Here is a 19,665-nt window from a genome sequence, read left to right as displayed (position 1 = left end):
GACAACTATTAGTCGTGCACTGCACAAAGTTGGCCTTTATGGAAGAGTGGCAAGAAGAAAGCCATTGTTAACAGAAAAGCATAAGAAGTCCCATTTGCAGTTTGCCATACGCCATGTGGGGGACACAGCAAACGTGGAAGAAGGTGCTCTGGTCAGATAAGACCAAAATGGAACTTTTTAGCCAAAATGCAAAACGCTATGTGTGGCAGAAAACTAACACTGCACATCACTCTGAACACACCATCCCCACTGTCAAATATGGTGACGGCAGCATCATGCTCTGGGGGTGCTTCTCTTCAGCAGGGACAGGGAAGCTGGTCAGAGTTGATGGGAAGATGGATGGAGCCAAATACAGGGCAATCTTGGAAGAAAACCTCTTGGAGTCTGCAAAAGACTTGAGACTGGGGCGGAGGTTCACCTTCCAGCAGGACAACGACCCTAAACATAAAGCCAGGGCAACAATGGAATGGTTTAAAACAAAACATATCCATGTGTTAGAATGGCCCAGTCAAAGTCCAGATCTAAATTCAATAGAGAATCTGTGGCAAGATCTGAAAACTGCTGTTCACAAACGCTGTCCATCTAATCTGACGGAGCTGGAGCTGTTTTGCAAAGAAGAATGGGCAAGGATTTCAGTCAGATGTGCAAAGCTGGTAGAGACATACGCTAAAAGACTGGCAGCTGTAATTGCAACAAAAGGTGGTTCTACAAAGTATTGACTCAGGGGGCTGAATAATTACGCACACCCCACTTTGCAGTTATTTTTTTTTTATAATGTTTGGAATCATGTATGATTTTCGTTCCCCTTCCCACGTGTACACCACTTTGTATTGGTCTTTCACATGGAATTCCAATAAAATTGATTCTTGTTTGTGGCAGTAATATGACAAAATGTGGTATCAATGGTAATCAAATTTATCAACCCATGGAGATCTGGATTTGGAGTCACACTCAAAATTAAAGTAGAAAAAAACCCACTACAGGCTGATCCAACCTTGATATACCGTCCTTAAAACAAGTCAAAATGAGGCTCAGTAGTGTGTGTGGCCTCCATGTGCCTATATGACCTCCCTACAATGCCTGGGCATGCTCCTGAAGAGGTAGCGGATTGTCTCTTGAAGGATTGCCTCCAAGACCTGGACTAAAACATCCACCAACTCCTGGACAGTCTGTGGTGCAATGTGGCATTGGTGGATGGAGCGAGACATGATGTCCTAGATGCGCTCAGTTGGATTCAGGTCTGGTAAACAGGCAGGCCAGTCCATAGCATCAATGCCTTCGTCTTGCAGGAACTGCTGACATACTAAAGCCACATGAGGACTAGCATTGTCTTGCATTAAAAGGGCCAGCCACACAAATATATGGTCTCACAAGGAGTCTGAGGATCTCATCTCAATATCTAATGGCAGTCAGGCTACCTCTGGTGAGCACATAGAGGGATGTGCAGCCCTGCAAAGAAATCCCCCCCCCCCACAACATTACTGACCCACTGCCAAACCAGTCATGTTGGAGATGTTGCAGGAAGCAGAACTTTCTTCACAGCGTCTCCAGACTCTCTCACGTCTGTCACATGTGCTCAGTGTGAACCTGCTTTCATCCGTGAAGAGCACAGGTCACCAGTGGCGAATTTGCCAATCTTGGTGCTCTTTGGGAAATGCCAAACATCCTGCACGGTGTTGGGCTGTAAGCCCAACCCCCACCTGTGGATGTTGGGCCTTCATACCACCCTCATGGAGTCTGTTTCTGACCATTTGAGCAGACACATGCACATTTGTGGCCCGCTGGAGGTCATTTTGCAAGGCTCTAGCAGTGCCCCTCCTGTTCCTCCTTGCACAAAGGCGGAGGTAGCAGTCCTGCTGCAAGGTTGTTGCCCTCCTACGGCCTTCTCCACGTCTCCTGACATACTGGCTGGTCTCCTGGTAGCGCCTTCATGCTCTGGACACTACGCTGACAGACACAGCAAACCTTCTTGCCATAGCTTGCATTGATGTGCCATCCTGGATGAGCTGCACTACCTGAGCCACATGTGTGGGTTGTAGACTCCATCTCATGCTACCACTAGAGTGAAAGCACCGCCAGCATTCAAAAGTGACCAAAAACATCAGCCAGAGCCACTCCTTTATTGGGGATGTCTTGCCAATTGCCTATAATTTCCACCTGTTGGGCCCTGGTGCAAGTTTTACATAGAGTCCCCCTATACATACATAAGCACTCAATACATAACATTTGATACGGCACACCAAAACCTGCCAAGGACATCTACAGTGTCAGAGGTGCAAGAAGGGGATGGGGAACAGCTTGTTTATGATTATTATCATTCTAAGCATTTATAGAAGTGATCATTACAAGCACAGGACCAATAAAGAGCTAATAGTGCAGTTGAGGGAGAGCCCTACGGGGCACCTCTGGACCAAGGGCCCTGGTGAGGTCGAAACCTCTGCAACCCCTATTGCTACGCCACTGATTTGAAACATCTCCAACCACAATTTTTTTCCTCTTTATACAACTAAAAACAAAACCCAAACCACAACAAGCTTTCCAAAATACACTTAGTAAAATATAATATTATTCAAAACCGATGAAATGTAACATACTGTATAGTGTTACCCTACAGGTAAAGTGAACCTGTAACAAAAGGCTTCCCATGTCTTCCTCTAACCCCACTGTTCCCATGCAGGTTCTGAACAAATCTGAACAGAGCTTGTTCTCATAGCCAAACTCCCAGCCACGTGCAAACACAGCCATACTCCGCATGCACAAGTGGCTTTGTGCTACTGTGCAAGCGTGGCCATACTCGAACACACATAGTACGGCCATGCTTGAGGGAAGTGGTCGCAAAAAGGAGGGTCCTGGACAGCAGTGGTAGGGTGGGACAAGGGAAGCAGGTAAGAAATGTTGTTTTTACAGGCTAAACATGTTGAAAATTTCTTCTTACCGGTACTTAAAACTTTCTATCAAGACAGATATGTAATGGTTGGTGGGTACACATTTTTCAAAACACTCTCCGACAGATCTTCTGGGAATGCGGACAATCATGCTATCCTACTCTTTAAAGACAGTCCTCCTCACCATATTACTTTGACTAAGAATGAATGATCATCTTGTTTCAGAGTCTTGAGGGGTTTTTTTCCAGTAAGGGCTGGGGACCCACTAGAGCGGTTTTGGCAGCATTTTTTGATCGCCCTCAATCGCTGGCTAATTGCAATCGCAGGTCATGCAGTATTTTGGGAGCGATTGTACTCCAATGTATAGGAGCACTGCAAAATTGCTCTGAATCGATGTACAAAGCGATTTCTGTGTGATTTATCAATCAGATTGCTATATGCAAGGGCAATCCGTCTCAAATCACAAGCACTTTCATAAAATTGCCGGAATCTCACCTTAGATCGCTTACGAAACACTTGCAAAAAACAATAGTGATTGTGATTTGCAATTGCAAGTGGGTCTTATGAATAAAGCTGCACATCTTTCAGCTGTTTTTTCTGCTATGATACTTGCAATGCAATTCATGAAAATACTTAAAAGCTGACTCATTGAGCATTGTTTATTTTTTAATTCAGAGAAACTGAAGAAACAAATTAACTTGTACAGTTTCATTAAGATTAAAAGAACATTTCATTTAACAAAACAGAAAAGATAGAATGATATAATTTTATTTTGCAGTTTTCAGGAAAACACTTATTTTTCCTGCCACGCACCCACTTTACAAATGTACAGTTATGTAGGTAGAGCGCTTTAAGTCTTCAGCCATTTTTGGCTAACAAAAAACTAAAGGAAAACTAGCCAATCCTCCCCTAGGGTCTCACTGTTTAAGGAAGAAAGCATTGCAGTCACGACTCCTGCTAAGCTATAGAATGTGTGTGTTTATGCCACACTTCCAATCTTGCTTCATGCAGATTAAAATTGCTTCCATTCATACTTGCAGCACGATCCTGTAGCTTTTAATGTCCAGGAGTACACAAATATATAAACTAAAAATAAAGCCTCATAGGTGTTCCCCAGTACACGGGACACTGTATTTTAAAGCAATACTAAAGTTTTCCACAAAACTAACACCTCAGACAGATATTTAGTGAAAAAGCATTTATACAAAGTATTTTTAATAACAGAAAGTGGCTTAACCCTCCTGGCGGTTTGCTAAAAAAATCGCCAGGGGGCAGCACATCTTTTTTTTTAATTTTTTTTTTTTTTTTCATGTAGCGAGACAAAGTCTCGCTACATGATAGCCGCTGCTCAGCGGCATCCCCCCAGCCCCTCCGATCGCCGCCGGCGATCGGAGATCCGGAGATCCCGTTCAAAGAACGGGATCTCCCGGAGGGCTTCCCCCGTCGCCATGGCGACGGGGCGGGATGACGTCACCGACGTCATCGACGTCGTGACGTCAAAGGGGATTCCGATCCACCCCATAGAGCTGCCTGGCACTGATTGGCTAGGCAGCGCACGGGGTCTGGGGGGGGGGGGGCCGCTGCGGCGCGACGGATAGCGGCGGATCGGCGGGTAGCGGCGGCGATCGGGCACTGCACGCAGCTAGCAAAGTGCTAGCTGCGTGCAGCAAAAAAAAAATTATGCAAATCGGCCCAGCGGGGCCTGAGCGGTGCCTTCCGGCGGCTTACCCCGAGCTCAGCTCGGGCTTACCGCCAGGAGGGTTAAGGTGACCCTACAATGCTTGATTAAATATACATACTACAAAAGCATTGAATGAAATGAAAATTGATTGAAACTGTGGACACTTACGATCCATATATTGATTGAATACATACCAGAAATGCTGGTTTTTGGTAAGTTCAATGACACTGCGAATGCCTGAGGGCCCTTTCCCACTGGGGCGGTGCAGTATTTTTACTGCACCACACTGCAGGCCAATGTTAGTCTATAGGGACTTTCATACCAATGCAGTGTGGCGTGATGCCATGGAAGTGACTTTTTGCCATATCCCCGACTCGAGGGCAAATTTACATTACCGTGCGGTTCTGCGTCGACCTACGGTGGACTGGAAGTCATGTAAGTCTATGCGTTGCCGTGTCCTCGATCCCACAAATGTCACCAGGAGCATACTGCGCAGGCCCAGTATGGTCTGTGTCTGCGCAGTACGCTACTAGTGACATCAGCGGAATTGAGGACATGGCAACGCAGGCGCAGTGGTTTTCCAACTTTAAAGTCTGAAATTCCAGAAGTGAACCGGAGGCGGGGCCAGAGCATCGGTGAGTGGCTGCGCGGGCACGTTCAACTAATTTTCCCCCGACCCCCCTACAGTATCCCTTTAAATATCATTAACATCACACAGGTACATAAACCTTCCTTATCAATAAACAGTGGTCAGGTTGTTAATGTAATCCTATACTCCCCCCTGGGAAAACCTCTCATTTCCTGTCCCTGGGACCTCCAGGGGTTGAATAGGAGCTGTTCCCAGTGAGCATAGACAGCATAGCATTAAAAAACCAAAAAGATTCTGCAGCTTTCCTGTACCATCCAAAACTAAAATATAACGTAAGGGTGGAGTTTGGCTCTAACACTGCTAAAAATTGCCTTACCATTATAGTCAGCAGCCACCTATAACATGCAAAAAAGATTAATATGAAACTTCCTTGTAACCAAGTGGACAATACCAAATTCGTAATACTCTTCTTGCCTGATTGAAGTCCCAACCGCCCTTTAGGGCTCATTCACACTAGTCAGTGAGTTGAAATGCGTGAATAAAATGGGTTTGTGAGTTGTTATGCATTTCCATGAGTTTTAACTCACGACAAGTTGAAATGCATTGCACAGCAACTCACTGTAGTAGTGTGATTGATAAATGAAAGTCTATGCACTTTCATGTTCCCTTGTAAAATGCACGCTATGTGCAGTGAGTCAAAACTCAGGCAGCTACAGTATGTGGCTATGTCAAATCCACTACAGAGACAGCTGTATGTCTGTATGTGAGGAAAAAAGTATCCTAATGCTCAGGATCAGTGCAGCCATTAGCCAGAAGATATCATGTTTTATTTGATTAGCAAACAGAGGTTTATTTCCTGATCTACATATATCACGAGAAAATCTGATAGCAGAGAGACTTGAGTGCAGCCCAGCCTTCCGCAGGTGCAATCACATGATAACAATCTAGGGGACAATAAAAGTAGCTTTTAACAATTTAAGGCATTTATTTTTAATAACACAAACACTGAGGTATAAATATGAAGGTGTGTCCCCCAACAGATCACTTTATTAATATCTCAAATACAGTAAAATACCCAATTAGGCCCCGTTCACACTTGCGTTTCTGTGCCAAACGGACCGGATCCGGATCGGATCCGGTCCGGTTGCATCAGGTATGTATATGGCTGCGATCCAGATCAGTTTGGTAAAAGTTATAAATAAAACTATATAATTGTTGGGGTCTGGGAGGTCAGCAGAAGGTGCACCTGTAAAATCAGGTTCTCCGCTGTTTAGGCCTCACCTCCACCTCCGACATACTGCCAAACAGCTCCAGCACGTTAGTCACTGCTGCTCCACTCCAGAAATGCTTGGCCCATCTGTCCCCATTCAAAATGGCCGCTAGAATACGCATAGGAAGTGGGGTAGAACATCAGGTGTTTGTAGCCAGTGTGTTCTGTGCTTTCCGTTTCCCATTGGTTTCTATTTCCGGATGGAGCAGTCAGGCTCCGGTCCGGGTGTGTGGGCCAGATGATCCGGACCTGAAAAATAGCGCATGTTGGAAAAGTGTCCGGAGTCCGGATCCGATCCGGCTCCGTTCTGTACGGAACGGACGCATGTGAACGTCCACATAGACTTTGTATTGCTATGCGGAACGTACGTTCCGTTTGTACAGTATACGGTCCGGATCCGATCAGGCAAATCCGGACAGCGAACGCTAATGTGAACCAGGCCTAAGGGCTGGTTCAGACGGGCGTTTTTGTGGCGTTTAACGCAGCGTTTCAGACGCAGCGTTTTTTGGGATCTACTGCCATCCCATGCAAGTGAATGGGAGCGTTTAGAGCTGGCTTTTGCAGGCTTTCATGAAAGCCTGGCAGTAGATCCCAGCGTTGCGTCTAGTCTCAAAAGCAACATGCTGCTTTCAGAGGCAGTAAACGCGAGGAAACAATAGCAGAGACCAGAACTGCTAGCCTTGAACGCTTTTCAAAAGCTTTCAAAAGCTAGCTTTTAAACGCTGGCGTTTGAACGCAATGCCAAGCAAAAGCTCAGCAGACGCCCGTGTGAACCAGCCCTAACTCATCTAAAAATGAATAGACCACCCCCAAGGAATCTTTTCTTTGTATTTACAACAGATTGGCACATGATTTGGAAAGGAGGGTAATTTAATCTGTAATACCAAATGCAGATTTTAAATAACTTCTCTCTCATTGGAAAACCAGACTAGGCTTTGTAACACACCAAAGAGTGTATGTGTTCTACACAGATTAATAACAAATATATGAAACAAAATAATGTGCAATAAAATAAAAATGCTCTTTAATAAGATATGCATGACCCACTAAGTCCGCAACATACTGCACAGCAGGATGGAAGAGGTAGAGAAACAGGCAGCGAAAAAGTTATCTATATAAACAACAAACGTAGATCAGAGAATAAACTGAAAAACCAATCATCTAACTATCTACGCATTTATTCATAGCCAAAAGACTTAATTCACATCTTCACCATTATTATGTAAAGTGAATGCCCTATTTCCCCGCTACTATGGGCAGCAGCCAAAAAAAGCATACAAAATAAGAATGGATTGGGTTGAATGCACAGTTATTCCACAGGATACAAATGAAAGAATAATGATGATAGCTCAATTACAAAGAATCCTTTCCAATTTTTTTTTCCCAGTAGGATTTCCGGTTTAAATAGAAATGTTTTATCTGCCTCTAAACCCGAGAACTATTAAAATGTACAGCAATGAAATCAAGAGTGCATGGTGAGCGAGCAAGTGTGTGTTAACTTATCCTAACAAGACATGAAAAAGCGATACCTGGAGACACCCTTCAAAATCATTAGTGCGTGCCTACATGAACCCAAACAGAACGCATCCAATATGTCAAACACATTCTTAATCATTAACTTGGACTGAAGCTCAGCATTTCTTCTTTGCTTTAAAAGATTTACAGCCTTAAACCTACTAGCAGGGAAAATGTTTTGAATTTAAACGGTTAAATGCAGTACTTCAGCTTATGATCCGCATCCGGAGAGGTGATAACATCTTTTGTTTACATTCCTCAGTTGCTACAATTGGCTACTGCTTGCCATGTGCTGAAACGGAACTGTACTGAGCTCACAAGCAGAGACAGATGAGAAATTATCACTAGATACAGTAGCAAGAAAAGGTATGTGAACCCTTTGGAATTATATGGATGTCTGTACAAATTGGTCATAAGATGTGATCTGATCTTCATCTACTGTAAGTCACAACAATAGACAATCACAGTCTGCTTAAACTAACACCACACAAATAAACGTTTCCATGTGTTTATTGAACATACCATGTAAACATACACAGTGCAGGTGGAAAAGTATGTGAACCCCTAGAATAGTGACATCAACAAGAGCAAATTAAAGTGAGGTGTCAGCCAGCTGGAGTCCAATCATTAAGATGAGATTAGAGGTCTTGGTTACAGCTGCCCTGCCCTATAAAAACAAAACAAAAAAAAACCCACACACACCAGTTTTGGGTTTGCTTTTCCCAAGAAGCATTGCCTGATGTGAATGATACCTCGCACAAAAGAGCTTTTAGAAGACCTACAATTAAGAATTGTTGACTTGCATAAAGCTGGAAAAGGTTATAAAAATATCTACAAAAGCCTGGCAGTTTATCAGTCCACTGTAAGACAAATTGTTTATAGGTGGAGAAAGTTTAGCACTGCTGCTACTCTCCCTAGGAGTGACTGTCCTGTAAAGATGACTGCAAGAGCACAGCACAGAGTGCTCAATGAGGTGAAGAAGAATCCTAGAGTGTCAGCTAAAGACTTACAACAGTCTCTGGCATATGCTAACATCCATGTTAGCAAATCTACAATAGTTGAAACACTAAACAAGAATGGAGTTCATGGGAGGATACCACAGAGGAAGCCACTGCTGTCCAAAAAAACAAAACAAAAAAATCATTGCTGCACGCTTTAAGTTTGCAAAAGAACACCTGGATGTTCCACAACAGTACTGGCAAAATATTCTGTGGAAAGATAAAACCAAAGTTGAGTTTTTTGGAAGAAATACACAACACTATGTGTGGAGAAAAAGAGGCACAGCACACCAACATCAAAACCTGTGAAGTATGGTGGTGGTGGGGGCATCATGGTTTGGGGCTGCTTTGCTGTATCAGGGCTTGGATGGATTGCTATCATTAAAGGAAAAATGAATTCCAAAAATTATCAAGACGTTTTGCAGGAGAACTTAAAGAGAACATGAGGCAGATTTTTTAAATTTTAATAGGACACAGAGGCATGTTCTGTGCACAACGACATGTTTTTGTGTCCTTCTGCTGCCACCGCCAGTCCCTCCCAGGCTCTGCTGCCCCCCCTTATAAATAGCACCAGGCTAGCAACAATATGCTTGTTGCTAGCGGTCTGTTTACCTGCAGCTTGTCAATCAGTGTACCTGCATTGCCTCCCCTGCCTCCTTCACTACATGCTGCTCTCCGCCTCCGCTAGCTTCTTCCAATCGGAAGCTAAGCCGCGATCCAGGAAGTACTCCTGGGTCGCAGCTTAGCTTACAATTGGAGGAAGAAAGTGGAGGCGGGAAGCGGCGGGGAGAGCGGCATGTAATGGAGGAGGCGGACGAGGCAATGCAGGGAAACTGATTGACAAGCTGCAGGTAAACAGACCACTAGCGACAAGCAGATTGTCGCTAGTTTGGTGCTATTTATCAGGTGAGGACAGCAGAGCCCGGGAGGGGGGGGGGGGGAACTGGCGGTGGCAGCAGAAGGACACAGAGGAATGTCATTGTGCACAGAACATGCCGCTGTGTCCCATTAAGATTTAATAAATCCACCTCGGGTTCTCTTTAAGGCCATCTGTCCACCAGCTGAAGCTCAGCAGAAGATGGGTATTGCAACAGGACAATGACCCAAAGCATAGAAGTAAATCAATAACATGATAGCTTAAACAGAAGAACATACTGGAGTGGCCCAGTTAGAGTTCTGACCTCAACGCAATTGAGATGCTGTGACAAGAAAGCGATTTACACCAGACATCCCAAGAATATTGATGAACTGAAACTGTTCTGTAAAGAGGAATGGTCAAGAATTACTCCTGACCGCAGCGCACATCTGATATGCAATTACAGGAAACGTTTGGTTGAAGTTATTGCTGCCAAAGGAGGTTCAACCAGTCCAAGGGTTCACATACTTTTTCCACCTGCACTGTGAATGTTTACATGGTGTGTTCAATAAAAACACGGAAACATTGCATTATTTGCGTGGTACTAGTTTAAGCAGACTGAGATTGCCTATTATTGTGACTTAGATGAAGATCAGATCACATCTTATGACCAATTTGTGCGGAAAACCATATAATTCCAAAGGGTTCACATACTTTTTCTTGCTACTGTAGCTGTTGTATTTATATATTAAAATCTATGAATAAAATGCAATGGCAGCTTTCAGAGCAGATAAACTGTACTTTGGGACATTGTAATTTGTAAACAGGCAATATTACTTGCGCACAAAAGCAAATATGATAACTGTATGGGTAATAAAAAGTAGGAAAACACATTTTTATTGAATGTTATGTCAGAGTTTTATTCCACTTTAACTATGTCTCTACAGTTGTGAATATAAAGGGTTTTCATTGTATTTACAAATTGGCATTATGCCAGCTGAACACGTGAAATGAGGTGAGGGAGTGAGAAAGATGATAGCCAATAGCCAAGGCATAATATCATGTTGGGTATTTCTTCCTTGTTAAGAGTTATGTTCTAAATGTGATTTATTCAGTTCTAGTATCAGAGCATTTCATGTGAGTGCATTGTCCTGAGACAAGGAACATTGGCCAACTGTCTGTAACATGACTACAACAATAGGTTGTTCTGTGCAAACCCTCAGTCATTCCATTACCTCAGTAGTTATTCTCTACTGGATTTCTTCATGGCTACATGTAATTATTTTGACTACCCTCTTACCTGTCAATTATGCTTTATACAGTAACTAGCAGACCCAAGCCCATTTAAAACCGGGCTCTAGGTCTGTGTTTCTCGCCGCCCCTGCCGCATGTTACTGTGCACACGCGCACCCGCTGCACACGTGCGTGCGCGCACACCCGGCCGCCTGCTCACACGCCCGCCCAGCTCCCTGGCCCTGTCCTCCTGTCTCTCTGAGGCTGGGTCTGTGCTGCGCACATGCGCAGTAGCAAAAAGCACAGACCCAGCTACACAGGGACTGCGTGACGCAGGGACACAGGGAGATGATTATAGAGGATGTTGTATTAACTGACACCTTCTATATTCAATAAAAACCTTTTTTTTAGTTAAATAAATACGCATGATGAAAATGATAAAAAATAGTAATACTAGAATCACACTAGCATCTCAAAAAAGTTTTCCACTTAATGTATTGAAGTTTACCGCCCATTTGACTGTAATTTCAGCTATGTGCTACTCATGATAATTTTTTGAACTCTCTGCATGTGTTGTATATAGAGAGATTGAGACCTGCCACCTCTACAAGAGTGGTCTGCATCTGCTGGCAGTACAATGGTTTGCAAAGGGAGACATTACTAACTTATCTACAGAGCTGAGGACGTACACTTGAGGATTTGGATGCCCACGTCTGCCTTGGATGAACTGCTCCAGCTTCTGTCTTCACTTATAAGATGTGCTACATGAATGTGGAAAAGAATCCCACTAGAGGAATAGCTTGAGTTCAGATTCCCTACTACTGATACTGGCCATGCCTGGGAAGTGGTTATCATGGGGTGAGAATGGAGGGTGATTGGTATGGGGTAGGAGTGGTGGTAGCTTAGTACTGTGATAATTGGAGACCAACCAGTTTAGGCTATCAAGGTGGTCAGGGGCACAGGAAGCCATGAGCATTGTGGTACAAAAGAAAGGCTGTGTTCACCAAGTAGTACAAAGCACATGGCTAACATCAAGTGAGACAATGCTGCAGTCAATCATCAGATAGATCCCTCAAAATGTATGCCTAGGTTTAGAGCAGATTTACAACTCTTCTTCTGTACACACATTGAAAATATAGAACCAGTTTATAATGCCCTAATGAATGTTAATCTTTGTGAATTAACCACACAAATGAATGAGATAAACTGAATATCCATTGTAGACATCTGTATGCAAGCCTATAGGTGTGAATGGATTCGAAGTCTATTGTATTTAGATATCTACCATAAGAATGGTGAAGTAGTTCAAGAAAGCAGTCATGTCTTTCACTGTATTTTCCATGGATAGGTATTTAACGCTTAGTGGCGACCACTAGTGATACAGCGATAAATACAGTATATCCCCACTGTTATTGTTATTTTATTAAATGTAAAGAGTTTGTCAAATAAGTACCTTGTTTCCAATGGCTTTTTTTGGTGGAAAGTGAAAGTTCCTCACATTTGGATATTTGCTTTGTAATTTGTGATGTAAACTTCGGAATTCTGCATATCTTCTGTAAATGTTCCACTCGTCGTCTTTAATTCTGATGTAGACCTTAAAGAAAATATAGAGGATCATTTAACAAAAAAATCACAGCCATTAACATTCATACAAACACACCACTTCAAAGAAAACATCATCTCAGAAGACTGCAGGAGTATGTACAACAAGCATATTTCTGCTTTACTGCTCTCTGGATTTAACTGACTGACAGATCAATCAGCTGTGACTATGGCCTGAAGTGCGAAGTAACGGCAAAAAATGCCGCACAGGTCCTGCGCTACACACGCCAGGTTTACTGATACTATCACCACTACCACCATGGCGGCTCCCCAGTGAATCCCTTCACGGGCATCCTGTCCAGTCCAGAATCAGATTCAAGGTACTGTGTCTGGCCTACAAATCTGTCCACAAAACCTGCCCAACCTACATTTCCAATCTTACTCAGAGGTACACACCTAGCAGCTCACTCCGCTCCTCCAATGAACTTCGCCTGACTGCCCCCTGCATCACCCAATCCCACGTACGGTTCCAAAATTTCTCAGGAGCTGCTCCAACACTATGGAACTCCCCTACCTCCCCCTGTTAGGGTTTCCTACTTCTTCAACATCTTCAAGAAGGCCCTCAAAACTCACCTTTTCACTCTGGCCTAACCCCCTCACTAGTGCTCTAAAACAGCAGCTGAACTCTGGCCACCTACCTTTCATGTCCCTATCTCTCCCTCTAGATTGTAAGCCTTTTGTCTCCTACCTGTACATGCACCTCCATTACCGTACACCCATCCTATGGATCTGAGTGAACTTTTGAGTGAATGCGACTTGCCTAGTCTCCATGCTCCTATCCAAGCATTACCTTGTACTCATACTGTGCTGCGTGATCCGGTTTGCATGTATTCCTGTATTGTCTTATTGCTGCATGTCACCCCTAAATATTGTCTGTAACCATAACTAATGCCCAGCACTGTGTAATATGTTGGCGCTTTATAAAAACAATAAATAAATAAATACTATCGCTAGGGGAGTAGCATATGTTATGCAATTAGAGCATCTCATGTTACCAACTCATGTTGCTATGGTAACGTGCAATATGCTACTTACTCAAGTACTTCCTCCCTGGCGTTAGTACCGGTAAAACTGCTGTGCACTGCTTGCACACAGCAAATTCACACGCAGTTCATGCATCAGGCCCCAAGTGTACTAAGCAGGTGCAAAGTTCATAAGTTGCACATGCCCAGTAAAATAAACTGCTTGTGTATAAAGTAAAGAAGATGTACACAAGTGGTCCCATTTACTGGACATGCACAGTGAACACATGCATGCCCTGTATAAATGTGCTGATTCACAGCCAGGGCTAGAGATTGGAAAATGGCTAGAGACAGGAGGGAACTTCTGGACAAGTGGATTCAACTGCCCCTCAACAGAAGCACTGATAAAGGGGAATGGGAGGGACACAGGAGGAAACTGCATTAAAAGCTGAGTGAAAATGAAAGGGACTATGCCATGTAATTACATTTACAAACATAATTTGAGTTCAGTACAGGTACACATTAAAGGGACACTTACCTGGGGCTTCTACCAGCCCCCTGCAGCCGCCCCATGCCCCTGCAGTCACTCACGGAGCCTCTGGTGACCCGTTGCCGCCAGGAAAGTAAAACTGATTTTTTATTCCTGGCTTAAGTGTCCCTTTAAGGTCTCAGTACCTACAGTATGTCCAATGGCTTCAGATGCTACCTCCTCATGTGGACATGTGGTTTCTATAGTAATACAGTCAGGGACTCTGGTAAATGTACCCAGGCATCGGCTGTTTGTCCTAATCTGGCTTTCTCATAATTACAGCTGATTGGACTGTTACTCAGATAAATCCAGAGAGTAGCGGCCAATGATACAAGACTCGGTTTCATATTTCCTTATCATTCTGACTGCTGAAAGAAATTCCTGCATTCAGTTTTGGGTTTAGTTTGGTTTTATAGCACTGTCATCAGCTAGACCAGAATAAATGCTCATAACAATTGATTAAACCAATGATTAAGCCAGTTCAAACTGGTCACAAGCTCTGTGGCAAGATAACACTGCAGGTGATGTTTGTGTTAATGTGGGGTACATAACAAGACCTTTTAAACTCTATTATATGAACGTCAATAACAGCAATCTGCCTCAAGGCTTTACACATTAGTCCTCATTCCTCACAGAGACAGAGAAATGCTGAAATCAATAACTCCCAAAACAAGTATCATAAAAACGGCATTTTTTCTAGAAGGAATAACATATCTGATGCTGGGGATATATAACATCTCTTCAAGCAGAGATTTGCAACTCAATGAAAAGTAAAATTCAGCAGCTAGAGCCCGTTTTAGAAACTAATACTTGATTATGCAAAACCCATCTGTGTGCTGTAAGAACATTTTTAATATTTTGTCTTGCCAACTGACAGGAGCACTGACAACTTACCATATATGCCACAGATGAAAGGCAGCAATATTTAGCGTGTTTCAGCCCAACACACGTCAAAACCTTTTCTCTATTCGTTTTAGTAGAGTAACTACTACCACCCTCACTCTTTATTGCTGTTTTTGCCCTCATTGGGGGGATTGCTTTATGCTTTCTGTCTTTTGTGCCACCCTTAAAAGGGCAAGGGAAATGGTGAAATCCTCTTATTACAGAAGCAAATAGCAATAAAAACTTCTTACATTACAAACTATGCTGCTTGTTATCCCTCAGTCGAAACCAGCGACATAGCGACACAGCACATCATCAGCTACACAGCTGACACACGTGTGGAGCCTGGCTCAGCAATGTGGCCCAAGGGGATCAGGTATTGATCCCCAATGGGTGACATCTGTCAAAGGAGTGTATGCGCCTTAAAGAGACACTGAAGCGGATAAAAAATGATGATATTATGATTTGTATGTGTAGTACAGCTAAGAAATAAAACATTAAGATCAGATACATCAGTCTAATTGTTTCCAGTACAGGAAGAGTTGAGAAACTCCAGTTGTTATTTCTATGCAAACAAGCCATTAAGCTCTCTGACTAAGTTAGTTGTGGAGAGGGCTGTTATCTGACTTTTATTATCTCAACTGTTCCTGGACTATTTACTTTTCCTCTGCTAGAGGAGAGTTCATTACTTCACAGACTGCTCTGAAAGAATCATTTTGAATGCTGAGTGTTGTGTAATCTGCACATATTATAGAATAATGCAATGTTAGAAAAAACACTATATACCTGAAAATAAAAGTATGAGAATATTTTCTTTGCTGCTAATCTTCTAGTAATTATTCATAGTACACAACCAATTCATTATATCATATATTTTTTTTCGCTTCAGTGTCTCTTTAAGAATGTATTTTCTGACACCTATGAAAGCAAATACAAAGCGAGTGTAATTTGCCCCACTATGTACCTACACAGCAATAAAAACCCAAGCATGTTTCTAACCCTTTCCTTCTCTTTCTGAACTTTTGGAATGCAAATATTAGCCGGCATCTAATTGCTGGGAGATAAAATAGACATGAAGTTAAGCTTAGCTTTAGGAAAGCAGCTAAATACTCAAATGAAAAAAAAAAGTGATTTTTATTGCCAAATAAATGTGACCTATTTTAAAGCCAACAATATTTATAATCCTAACAATAAACTCCGTCCAACTTTCTCTACAGACTGTTCAGCTGGACTGAGAACATCCTCTATTTCAGCTGATGCAAGTCCCCGAGTGACTGGCCTGCTCATTAGACCATTCATGCACTTCATCATACTGTTTATTTATTGTCCAATGAGCAGGCAAATAATACCGGAAGCTGTGAAGCAGAAATAGTATGTGAAGTGTCCCTTGTTTAGCAGTTTAATCAATGAAATACCGAATGTTATGCACTGCTAATTCTAGATGCTGATCCATACAGTAGCTCTATTCACCTAAAAATAGTACAAAGCCTGTGCTCCCACATATATGATATCCAGTCATCATAGAGTATATCTTTCATGGCCAATAAGATGCAAATAACAGTTGATACATCTCTTACGCAATTCTATGCAAATATACTTAGCTTGAAAAGAGACCAGTTAAATAAATGCTGCAGCAACTCAAATTTCTTGGTTCATTTTTAACTTAGAAGGAAATTCCCCCTTGGTCACAGCAAGTAAAACTGGAAGCAGACATCTTGGATAATAAAGTAATATCCACGGCATTCTATATTTTCCTGAATATGGCATTTCTGTTGATTAGGGTAACTAATTATAAGTTACATCAGTTCCTTATTCCCTGTAACGTCTTTTTTTTTATTTATTACGTTTTACATTTTTATGCAGGTAATTTTTGCCTCTTAGTTTTGAATGAAATGGCAAAAGCTGTAATTGGCTTAAATCATTTCTCACTCTATTATTTGCCCTCATTTGTGTCTTTAATAACATGAGAGTCCTTTGCTACACAGATGCCCATATCCCAATAGTTTGCACACCTGTTACAAGCCCTGCAAGATCCCTAAAGGCTCGTACCCACCTCGCAATTCTTAGTGAGATTCTTTCAATGACTGGCAATTTTCTTGAGCGACAATCAATCATTTTTGCTATCCTGTGAGGTGGTATGAGTGTGCGATCGGGCAAACAACGCTTTGTGATCTGCGATGACAACGACCGTCATGGCGGATCGGAGCTTTAAGATCCCCAAATACTCTTGTGCAAAGTACAGCAATCATTTGAACTCTCGTTCACACCCGTCGTGTGACATTGCGTGGGGCAGGGAGGTGTCACTGTGAGATTTTCTGATCCATTTTTAGGTGAGTGTTGCCCGAGTTTTTTAATCGGGGTTGTGACATCTTCTCTTTTCCTATAGATAACATAGAATTTGTCGACATGTCTACTTGTCTGACTAGAGTGAATCGAGCCTTACAGAACTTGAAGGCAAAAAGAAGGAACTCCGATTACGTTTTTTTTTTTTTTTTTTTTTTAAAGTACATTTGCAGGTAGTATATGAATTTCCTGTGTTTAGTGAGAAAATCATAGTGCACTTGGCAAGATAGAACCAGACATATGACTGAACACGTTCATCGTGGAGATCACACATTGCCAAGTCATTAACATAGATAACACTAAGTCTCTGAAACATGATGAGAGTGGGTTCATCCACTAAGCTGCCCACCTACACATCTTAGGCATGTCTGTACAGTATTACATCTGGCAACTTATAGTCACCTTGTGAAGGCGACTGCTGTGGGCGTTCATAAATGTAACATTATTCATTATCAATATCAAACTTATTTCCAATATCACAGTGTCACTAATTCAGATATATTTCTGCTCATACTATAATAATTAAAACAGTTTACATTTTAACATATTTATTTATAATATAAATAGGCTGGTTGACCTAAGCCCGTTTAGAAAATGGGCTCTAGGTCTGTCACCACCGCCGCATGTCAGCATGCATGAGCACGCTCCCGCCAAGCTTGCACACATGCCCGCCCACCTGGCTGGCCCCCTGGCCCGCCATGGGAACATGGGACGCAGAGACACAGGCTAATTATTATATAGGAGGGAGAAGGGCATGGTGTCAGAAGCTTAGCCTAATTAGATAAGTTCTCCAGGGTTAGAGAAAAACAATAGTGAATAGAGAAAAACAATAGTGAATAGAGAAAAACATAAATGGATTTACTACATTTGTTTGCCATTTGGTGGAGAAAATTGTATCCTTCATCTGAATCATACCAGAACACATCAATTATTATTTAAAATTTTGTGAATTAGCAGCTGCGCAATTGTAGTCGCATGCACACACCTGTAGAGAGAGCTTTCTATAATAAAACCCAAAACAACTTGAATTCTTTACATAGACTTCATTCTATGCTATTCTTCTAATGGAGCATCATTTAAAACTATTGTGCAGGCTAGGTTCACAGTGGTCAGTTGCATAACGCACGCATTATAATGCGTTATAATGAGTGTGAACTGCAATGGGGACTGGACATAGACTTTAATGCAAAGCCTGCATGCAGCGAGTTAGAATAATGCAATCAGTTACAAAGCAGTACTGTGAAAAGGCCCATAGAATTATGGGCGGTGAGTTGACATGCAGAATTATTCTGCAACGCAACTGAGCACTGTGAACGGCCCCTTAACCTTTTGGCTGCCATTACAAGTTGTCTCTTGGAAAAACTGTAGACTTCACTGGCAGCCATTGCCAAGACACTCAAGATTGTCCAAGGGGATAACAAGCTTATGGAAGTATTAGCCATCACAGGATTGTTTAAATACAAATATGCTGCCTCTTGGTGATACTTAGGGGAGCTATCCAGCCAACAATCAGCCCTATCAACTCCCACAGTTGCCTCCTGGCCCATCCATAATCACTACTTCCATCTCCCTGCTACATTTACCAGCTACATTCTCATCAGGATGGCCAAGCGGTGATCCAGAGATTGGGTGGCCACAATTGCCGCCTGGCCACAGTTGCAGCCTGACCCATCCATAATCACCACTGTCATCTCCCTTCTACAGTCATTAGCTACATTCTCATCAGGATGGCCAAGCGGTGATCCAGAGATTGGGTGGCCACAAGTGCCGCCTGACCACAGTTGCAGCCTGACCCATCCATAATCACCACTGTCATCTCCCTTTACATTCTCATCAGGATGGCCAAGCGGTGATCCAGTGATAGATGCTTGGATGGCCAGGGCAGGGCTGATTATGGCCAGAGTGGAGGAAATTAATGAGTAATGCTTGCTCATCTCTATGATATGCAGCAGTAAAAGTGCCCTAATGAGCATTGCAGTGCAACTTTCCGTATTACAATTCGGCCATTAGGTCGCTCCGCTACAACCCACTGTGAATGTAGACTAATTCCCAAACCCTCACCATTACAAAGTTCTGCTTTCAGCTGAGCCAATGCAGACATATTCAAAGAGACTGTTTGAAGCTCAACTCTCAGATGTGAATCTACCTCTAAATGGCTATCATACCATATCAGGCTATCACACACTGCGAATCATCATTGTAAGACGTTTGTTACATGCAACAGATGTTATGTTCCAAACAGGGTAATAAAGAAGACTTTAGATGGACACTTCACATTCTGGGATAATAGCACAATGTGCCAGGAACACAGATCCTTCTG

General features: G+C 42.7%; 1 protein-coding gene across 7 annotated transcripts in view; it reads right to left on the bottom strand.

The window, feature by feature from the left end:
- The window catches only part of SNX29 (sorting nexin 29), an 875,170-nt gene that overhangs the window by 253,612 nt on the left and 601,893 nt on the right, over positions 1-19,665 (bottom strand). For all 7 annotated transcript variants that reach the window (XM_068244702.1, XM_068244708.1, XM_068244703.1 and 4 more), the window contains exon 19: positions 12,481-12,621. In XM_068244702.1, coding sequence (XP_068100803.1) covers positions 12,481-12,621 — 141 coding nt within the window. The remainder of the gene's footprint in view (positions 1-12,480; positions 12,622-19,665) is intronic.

The sequence above is a fragment of the Hyperolius riggenbachi genome, chromosome 7 (genome assembly GCF_040937935.1).
Source record: "Hyperolius riggenbachi isolate aHypRig1 chromosome 7, aHypRig1.pri, whole genome shotgun sequence".
Lineage (NCBI taxonomy): Eukaryota > Metazoa > Chordata > Amphibia > Anura > Hyperoliidae > Hyperolius > Hyperolius riggenbachi.
This window is presented reverse-complemented; position numbering and strand designations above follow the sequence as displayed.